Source organism: Sinocyclocheilus grahami, unplaced genomic scaffold (genome assembly GCF_001515645.1).
Source record: "Sinocyclocheilus grahami isolate Dianchi unplaced genomic scaffold, SAMN03320097.WGS_v1.1 scaffold1100.1, whole genome shotgun sequence".
Taxonomy (NCBI): domain Eukaryota; kingdom Metazoa; phylum Chordata; class Actinopteri; order Cypriniformes; family Cyprinidae; genus Sinocyclocheilus; species Sinocyclocheilus grahami.
In genome coordinates, this window is record NW_015506279.1 from 90,550 (window position 1) to 100,065 (window position 9,516).

Genomic DNA, 9,516 nt, shown 5'->3' on the forward strand with positions numbered 1-9,516 from the left:
GTGATCTGTGATTCATCTCTATTTCTGTCTGGGCATATTTAGACTCATGTATAGGTGAACAGACGCACACAGAAACACAAGCACACAGAGAAAACATTAATGGAATGTGTTGGCTTAGGTATCTTTAATTAATTTTTTCTTATGCTTGGCACCATCCTCACAGTTCTCTTTATCATTTCATGTTATCTAAGTCTGCTTTCTGCTTCTGTTCTCTCCATTTACTGCACTCACCTTACTATTTCTGTCCTTCTTTTACCTTATCTGATACTTGAAGTTTAATCTACCTTACATTATTCCAAACTGACATATCGGTTGTAACTGGACTAAAAATGCTTAAAAATACAAATTTAAAAAGAATGTGATCGCTCTCTTCTCCCGCTCATGCAGATGTGCTTATATCACTTTTAGGATGTGTTGAGAAACAAAAGAAACTACAGATTATGAAAAACTGTCCTAAAGGTTTTATTTTTATCTTGGTTTGATTGTTTGGTTGCAGCTCCTTGTCCAAGGGTTACATGATGTCCTGCTGGTGTTGTGTAGATTCACTCACCACCTGTAGGGGGCAGTAAACATTTCATTTTAAAAACACTTCACCTGCTCTTTGTCGACAGGCAGCCAATTTGTGAGGAAATCACTCCTGCAAAGCATTTTTTCCCCATTTTATTTATTGGTTTATAGTATTTAAGTACTGTAATCAAATATTTTTTAATTTTACTTAAGTAGTTTATTTTTATTGGACCAAAGATGACCCTAATATTGCAAAGGATGTTAAGGTTATATACGGGAGGGAATGAAAGAAAACAGCACTGGGATGAACTGGTGTGTGTGTGTGCACATATCACACCTCCCCATCATGCGTCTCAATGGTCTTGATCAGGACTGTTTTCTTTGAGTGCATTTCAGATGCTCTCTGTTGGTGCTCTGGACTCGTCTCTGTTGAAAATTATATTTAATTAAATAAATATACACTACCATTTTAGTAGCACACATTTTACAGTCATAGATTTTAGTAACACTTTACAATAAGGTCCTATTTTAGTAAACATTAGTTAATGCTTTAACATTAACAAAGAATGTGGAATACATTTGTTAGTGTTTCTTAATCTTTTAACATTTTTATTAGTTTAATAAGTTATCTCAGTTCCATTAACAGATACAACTTTTGATTTTAGTAATGTATAAAATGTTGAAATCAATATTAACTGAGATTAATAAACATTTTAGATGTATGTTTCATTGTTAATGTTAACAAAAGGATCCTTATTGCAAATTGTTACCAACATTATTATTACTTTTTTATATTATAAATATTAACTATAAATTATACTACCAGTTTTTAACTTTGATTTAATTCGTTGTTTACCTCATGTTTTGTAATTAATAATTATTATTATTTTATTTTAAATTATTCACAAGACATCACAAATTGCAGGAATCTGTGCCGGTAGGTACAACTCCTGCTAGTGGCCTCTGAGGAAACATATCTACAACATTTTTAGTATATCGCAAGGTTTCCATCTTACCTCTAAAGCTTATAGTGGAATATGACTGCATGGGTATCACAATCCTTTAACATGAGAGAATAAGAAAGGTAAAAAGTAACAAAAAGCCATCAGAATAAGCAGAAAGGGTGGAGTATGTTAAAAACAAGAAGGTCAAATCTTTTTCATTTCCTTTGTACCTGCTCTCCTCTCCTTCCAGCAGTTTCCTGTAGGTGGCGATCTCCACATCCAGGGCCATCTTAACATTGAGCAGGTCCTGATATTCTCGCAGGTGATGCGCCATCTCATCCTTCATGTTGGCAATCTCTGCCTCCAGCCTGGCGATGTTGTCCTGGAAAGCACCGGCCTCACGACCGTGGCGATCCTCCATATCTCTCATCTGCCTCATGAGAGACTCATTCTACAGAGTGAGAGACAAAGAGATGAATGCCACATGGAGAAAGACAAAGAACGTGTATGTCCACATCAGAACAGATAAAACATACGGTGCCCTTGAGGGAGTCAATCTCACAGGTGTAGGACTGAATCTGGTGTCTGTACTCCATGGTCTCCAGCTTGGATTGTTTGAGAGCATCATTGTTCTTGCTCACTGCCTGGTTAAGATCTGACACCTAATGGTGAAAATACAACGATCAAAGTTCAGCAGGTTTCCCTTTCATTTATCTCACTCAGTTCACCAGTGCTGTGGAAGCTACTTTGAAACTTTAGTTTTCAAAACATAAAGCTACTCATAATATAAATACAACAAAGCTACACTCTAAAAAATGCTGGGTTAAATACAACCCAGTGCTGGGTAAAATAAGGACAAAAAATTGGGCTGTTTTGACCCAGCGGTTGGGTTACTACCCAGAAGGTTGGGTTAAACATTTAACTCAACCGCTGGGTCAAAACAACCCAATTGCTGGGTTTGTCCCTATTTTACCCAACGCTGGGTTGTATTTAACCCAGCATTTTTTAGAGTGTACGTTTTATCCCTTGTGCTTGTCAGAAAATCCTTTACTTAATCTGGCGTTCCCAGTCAAAAATAAACTGCCTACAAAAAATTTATTTTTTTATTTTTTTATTTTTGTAGGCAGTTTAGAAGGCATGTTGCATTCAATCTTTTTCAACTAGTTTTCTTTCCCAGCGCTGGGTTGTATTTAACCCAGCATTTTTTAGAGTGTACGTTTTATCCCTTGTGCTTGTCAGAAAATCCTTTGCTTAATCTGGCGTTCCCAGTCAAAAATAAACTGCCTACAAAAAATTTATTTTTTTATTTTTTTATTTTTGTAGGCAGTTTAGAAGGCATGTTGCATTCAATCTTTTTCAACTAGTTTTCTTTCAATTAAAACAGGTTTTGTATTTCCTTTTTGACTCTTATTGATCATAGGCCTCACTGATCTGAGCTTATGCAACTTATAAAGCTTTTATGAGCTTATAAAGTTTTTGAGTGAAAAAAGCAATGTGAATTATTCACTTAAAAATAAAGGTGCTTCACGATGCCATAGAAGCACCTTTTTTGTCTAAATGGTTCCATAAAGAACCTTTAACATCTGAAGAACCTTTCTGTTTCACAAAAGTTTCTTTGTGGCGAAAGAAGGTTCTTCAGATTATACAAAAGGCAAGAAAGAGATGGTTCTTTGTGGAACCAAAAATGGTGTGTTTTGGCAAAGTACACTCAAAACTGAGCCAAATAAACTCTGATCAGTGAGACCTATGATCAAAAAGAGTCAAAATAGAAATACAAAACCTGTTTTAATTGAAGGAAAACAAGTTGTGAAAAAGATTGAATGCAATATTTCACAATAATATAGCATAATAAGAAATGTATCTCTTAGGGGGGAGGGGGGATTTTGGGGGGGATTTTTTGTGTCCTAAAAAAAGGTATTGGAAAGAAAGTTCTTATACCCTGTGTGAGTAAAGTCTGTAAATTTTAATCCAATGTGATAACATTAACTATCATTTTCAGGAAAGAAAATCTTTTCTGGGTTGCATTGACCAGAACACAATGTAAGGTTTAAAAAAATAGGATTTTAGACCTAAATGATAGTGTTCAAAAGGGACGAGACATCCAACAGTATAAATTTATTAGTGTTGCTTGAGACACTTTGGGGATACGTTGCCAGAGATGAGACCCTGAGATATATTAAGTCAGGTGCATAGGGAAATGTATAAAATGCAGCTGTGATACCTAATGGTGAAAATGCAAAGGTCAAAAATCAATAGGTTCTTTTTTTCTCTTCTTCTGTCTCACCTTTGACTTGTACCAATCCTCAGCCTCTGCGATGTTCTTTGCAGCGATGCCCTCATACTGAGCACGGATGTCCCTCAGGGCAGCAGTCAGGTCCGGTTTGGACATGTCCATCTGGATTCGGACTTGAGTCTCTTGCATCTGGGCCTGCAACTCACGAATTTCCTACATATAGAGAAAGAAAACGCTGGTGTGTATGTGTTTGTGCTTGTTTTAATAAAGCAGCATGGCATTGCTGATAGAACTAGTGGCAGGACTAATCTCAAACATCCACACACAGCTGGCCCTGAAACAGAGGCTTGTCGTGCTGTTTTAAAGTAGCTGTGTAATCTCCAGAAACAGATGCAGCTCTATAATAGAGTTCAGAGATGAGATTCACTCAGCTCAGCAGTGTTGGGGAAGCTACTTTGAAACTCTAGCTTTCAAAGCATTAAGCTACTTGTAATTGAAAATTACGGTGAAGCTACTTCTTTTTTGGTACACTACACATTACTAACTAAAATGTAGCTAGACCAAAGTTGAGAATAGTTTAAATATAAAACTATTACAATTGTATAATTGGTCCCACTTTATCTTAGGCATCTTTGACTACTGTACTAGGCTACTATGTACAAATAATTGTGTGGTAGAGTGTATTTACTGTGTTCTAAACTTTTGTTATTACTGAGATGGAATACGGGTAAGGTATGGTAAGGTTTAAGAGGTGGTTTAGGGGTGGGTTTTGGGTCAACAGTATAATTAGATGTAATTACATTAATGTATTTTTTAAACATAAGTACAATGTAAAAAAACATGTATGTAAATAATACAAAAAAGCAGAGGGTCTGAGTTATGGGTACAATATTAAACAAGAATAGGTAAATTTATATGAAATACAAAAAAGTAAACCTCATATACACTACCATTAAAAAGTTTGGGGTCAGTAAGATGTTTCTTTTATTTTGGAAGAAGTAATTACTTTTACTTAGTAATGCAATTTATTTCTGCATTAAACTGAGAAAAAGTGACAGTAAATACATATCTGATGTTACAAAAGATTTCTATTTCAAATAAACTCTTGAATGTTTAATTCATCAAAGAATCCTGAAAAACATATGATCCCAATTTCCATTAAAATTACTAATAAGAAGTATCGTGCTACAGAAGACTGGAGTGGCTGCTAAAAATTCATCCATCATAGAAATAAATTACATTTTAAAATATATTAAAATAGAAAACTGAATATTTAAAACTGTAATAATATTTCATAATGTGTAATTTATTTTAAAATATACTAAATAAAGGCATCCTTGGTAAGCATAAAATACTTTCAAAAACATAAAAAAAAACATTCCAAACTTTTGAATGGTAGTGTAACTGAGTCTAAAGTATAGCGACAAATATGAGAATTTATCTAGATATTGCATTACAAAAAGAGACTGTCATACACAGTCCTAAGTAAAGAGACTAAAATAATTTATTGAATCATTTAACCTTTTTCTTAAGAGATTAACTTGCACAAGCTCTAACACACTGATTCACTAAAATGAACTGAATTTTACAATATAAATATTAAAATGAATAATTTTGGGTTTGTAGGAGACAGATGACTATCTGACTCACTGATTGTCTCATGAATCAGCCTTAGCAATACTACAAATAAATCAGTGAATCATTTTTTGACTGAAGAAAGTGATTAATACCAGAGTTTGTATGAGATGTGTTACATTTTAAGTTGGCTTGGCTGTAGTCTCTGTTTTACAACATTTTATTGGCACAAACAATAAAAATGTAAAGTCCTTAAATGTGCTAACCTCCTCATGGATCTTCTTGAGGAAGGCAATCTCTTCTTGGAGAGTCTCTATACGTCTTTCCAGATCCAGGCGGGCCAAAGTGGCAGCATCCACGTCCTGAAATTGAATGTAATATCAAAATAAAACTAAGCCACATTTTATTATTCATTACTAATGAGAAAATAAAACAGAATGGAATTTAAGAGAGGGGGTTTTGTGTTTTAGGGGACTCACCGCTCTGAAAGCGGCCAGATTATTCTCTGCCTCTTCCCTCAGTGCAATCTCCTCCTGAAGCCTGGCGAGAAGAAGAGGGAGAATGGGAGAAGGGAGTCGTGTATCTCATATTTATTACAGCCAGCCTATTTCCTTTCCTTTTATAGACTGAACACAGCAACCTCACACAAAACTTTTCCCGCTGGAAAATGGAGTGGGGCCAGCACATTTAGGCGGACTAACTCCTGAATAGGAAGTAAAGCTAGACTATTGTAAACAACATGCTTGATAGGACAATAGCTTCCTTTATAAAGGTAGTTTCCTTAAGCCTTTAATAACCTCTCTAGGCCTGATATAGCATTTTATTTCGTTCATAATTGGTTGGTAGACCAGATGAAGTCATGTTTAATAATTTCTTAGCTTGGTTACTACAGAGACAGGCAATTTGAAACTCTTTTCAGCATTAAATAAAGAACACATTAGAACTCTCCAGTGACCCTGAAACACCTGTGCCCAGTGGTCTCTCAGTGGTCTATCAAACTGATTATATAAATTCTCTTCCTTTCCAACTGCTTTTGTTTGTCCATGTTGAGAAGACTGTCCCTACAGTGGCCCAGCAGTGCACAACACAACGAAATCGGCACAATATAATGCATATTTACTATAGAACTATAGTGCATAGAAGTAATTTTGTTGTGTTGTGCTAATTTCGTGGCCTGTTTCTGTTGTGTTATGGCTTGTTTCCATTGTGTTGTGTTAATTTCATTTTGTTGCGGCTTGTTTTTGTTGTGCAAATTTCGTTGTGTTGCGACTTGTTTCCATTGTGTTGTGCTAATTTTGTTATGTTGTGGCTTGTTTCTGTTGTGTTGCGGCTTGCTTCCATTGTGTTGTGGCTTGTTTCCATTGTGTTGTGCTAATTTCTTTATGTTGTGGCTTGTTTCCGTTGTGTTGTGGCTTGTTTCCGTTGTGTTGCGGCTTGTTTCCGTTGTGTTGTGGCTTGTTTCCGTTGTCTTGCGGCTTGTTTCCATTGTGTCACGGCTTGTTTCCGTTCTGTTGTGGCTTGTTTCCATTGTGTTGCGTCTTGTTTCCGTTGTGTTGTGGCTTGTTTCCGTTGTGTTGTGGCTAGTTTCTGTTGTGTTGCGGCTTGCTTCCATTGTGTTGTGCTGATTTTGTTGTGTTGCGGCTTGTTTCCGTTGTGTTGTGCTAATTTCATTATGTTATGGCTTGTTTCCATTGTGTTGCGCTTGTTTCCATTGTGTTATGTTAATTTCTTTATGTTGTGACTTGTTTCCGTTGTGTTGTGGCTTGTTTCCGTTGTGTTGTGCTTTGTTTCCGTTATGTTGTGTTAATTTGTAATCAATACATGAAATAAATTTAATTTTAACTGGTCACTTTTCTTTCCGCCATTTGTTAAATAGTTCACAAGAGTAACAAGTGCTCCTGTTGCTGTGATATAGACTTCACATTATGTTCACATTGTGTTTGTATTTCGCTCTGATTGTGTTATCTTCACTGTCTGGGGCAGCAGAATGTGTGTGAGGTGTTTGCTATGGGGTGAGATCATGTTTGTTCCCCTGTTGGCACTAAATGTCTCTGGATTGTTATATAATGTACTGTGTGTTTCTAAATATGAAACTCAAGAGTGGGTTGACAGCTACAGTAACACAAAGAATACATGAATAAAATTTGCATATATTTTTGGATAATCAAATAACATCTGTTTACAAGTGTACTCCTTTAAGCCCCTTTTTATTTTGTATCATGCTGAAAAAAAAGGTTTCCATAAGCCTAAACTGGTTTGTTGGCCTGGCCAAGATGGTCTTCAGATGATCTTTTTGGACTCCCAGTCTGGCCAAAAGTCTTAAATATAAAGGTTATTTATTGGCATTGATGGTTCCATGAGGTGGAAAAGGTTCTTTAGATTCTTAAAATGCTCTCACACTAAGAAAAAAAAAATATTTTAAGAGATGTTGACTGAAAGGTTCTTGGGGAACCCAAAATGGTTCTTCTGTGACATCATTGCAAAAATTCCTTTATTAACTTTTATTTTTAAGAGTGAAGCAGCCCATTTTTCGTAGCCTGACCACCTGGAAAGTGCCCAAGACCCAGACCAAAACAAGCCAGGCCAGCCCAACTAGACTGTTAAACCAATTTATGCTAGTTTAAGATGTTTCCTCCAGTAGAGATTCATGCTTAATGCATCTCACCTGAGTTTCAGTTTCTGCAGATCATCTGCCAAGTTATCCCGCTCCACCTCCACATGTGATCTGTGACTAGTGACCACTTCGATCTCTCTTCTCAGCTCCCTCATCTCATCCTCATACAGGTCGGCGATCCGTGTGGGCTCCCGCCCCCTCAAGCGCTCCACCTCAATCACCAGCGCCTGGTTCTGCTGCTCCAGCATGCGGACCTTCTCAATGTAGTTGGCGAATCGGTCGTTTAGGTGCTGAAGTTCAGCTTTCTCATTGGTGCGTGTTTGGAGAAACTCCTGGTTGAGCGCGTCGGCCAGGCTGAAGTCCAGAGTTTCACCCATGCCACCATAGGAGCGGCTATAGCCTGCAGACAAGTTGGGCATACTGTAGGAGGAGGGTCGATGACTGGAGAATCCAGGAGAGGAAGTGGAGGACTTGCTGACCTCGTAGACTCTGGAGCTGACCCGAGAGCTGCCAGACCCCCCGGTGGAGGCTCGGCAGAACATTGCACGGGACATTGGTGGTGTCAGGTAGCCAGGACAACCAAACATTCGACGGTATGATGAAGAGGATGAGGAAGAGGCGTAGTGGCTCATGTTGGAGCACAAGAAGGACAGACCAGATGAATACAAACACCCTCCGGAGAGGACAGAGACAGAATGAGCGCATGGCATGCTCATCTGTGGCTATTTGTAGGCTTCTGCCCCCTCCCTTCCCATCTACCCCAAACTACTTCAGCCCACTTTCTCTCTCCCATACCATCTTCTCCATCCTACCCTTCTCTCAATTCTCTCATCCTATCTCTTTCACTCACTGCCCAGCTGTTCCAACTTTTGGTAAAAGAATATTGAGCTGATTGACTATGAACTGAAAGAGAGAACCCACTCTGCCCCTCACAGTGGTGATCTCATCATTTAAACTTATCTGACTCTCTGGTCCAGACCAGCAAGCTTGGGAAATGACAAGTATGATTTTTTTATTCCTTTTTCTAATTAAAGGGATAGCCAATTATGTCATGCCATGTGATGGTGTCATCATTTACTCACCCTCATGTAATGCCAAACCTGTAAGACTTTCTGCTTGCATAAATAAATAAATGTCAAATGATGTTTTAGACCCCATCAACTTTCATTGTATATGCCAGGTTCATGAAGTCAACTAAAAAAGTTAAATAAACTAAAATCATTAAAAACATTTACTTGAAATAAAAGAAACTTACATGTAGATGAAAGAAAATAAAATCTTATTTTATTTCAGTTAGTTGCGAAGGCAACATTTCTTAATTTAATTTAGTTTAACCTGATGTGCTAAAATATCTCAAACTAAAAAATTATTAAAAACTATAGACATATTTGAAAAGATAAAAAAAAACTAACAAATAAAAATGACAAAAACTCACAACAAATCTGCTAAAACTGACTAAAATTAAATTGGAAACGGGAAAAAATCCAAATAAATACTCAAAATTCAAAATATTAACACAAACTACAGTAGTATCTCAGTGTTATTAAATCCAAGCTTCTGGTGGACTGGAATCATGTAGATTACTCATTGTAATGTTTTTATCAGCTGTTTGGACTCTCATTCTGATGGCACCCATTCACTAC

The 9,516-nt window shown here is 37.0% G+C and overlaps 1 protein-coding gene across 1 annotated transcript; it reads right to left on the minus strand.

Annotated features, from left to right (window-relative positions):
• Positions 1 to 60: 60 nt before the first annotated feature.
• LOC107566784 (desmin-like) lies at positions 61 to 8,569 on the minus strand. The gene is made up of 9 exons (XM_016252319.1): positions 7,925 to 8,569; positions 5,739 to 5,799; positions 5,526 to 5,621; positions 3,736 to 3,897; positions 1,988 to 2,113; positions 1,682 to 1,902; positions 1,524 to 1,567; positions 845 to 933; positions 61 to 553 (listed from the first exon to the last, which is right to left on the minus strand). The coding sequence occupies exons 1-9, from the start codon at positions 8,503 to 8,505 to the stop codon at positions 512 to 514; spliced, it is 1,422 nt and encodes a 473-aa protein (XP_016107805.1). The 5' UTR covers positions 8,506 to 8,569; the 3' UTR covers positions 61 to 511.
• Between the last annotated feature and the right edge of the window lie 947 nt (positions 8,570 to 9,516).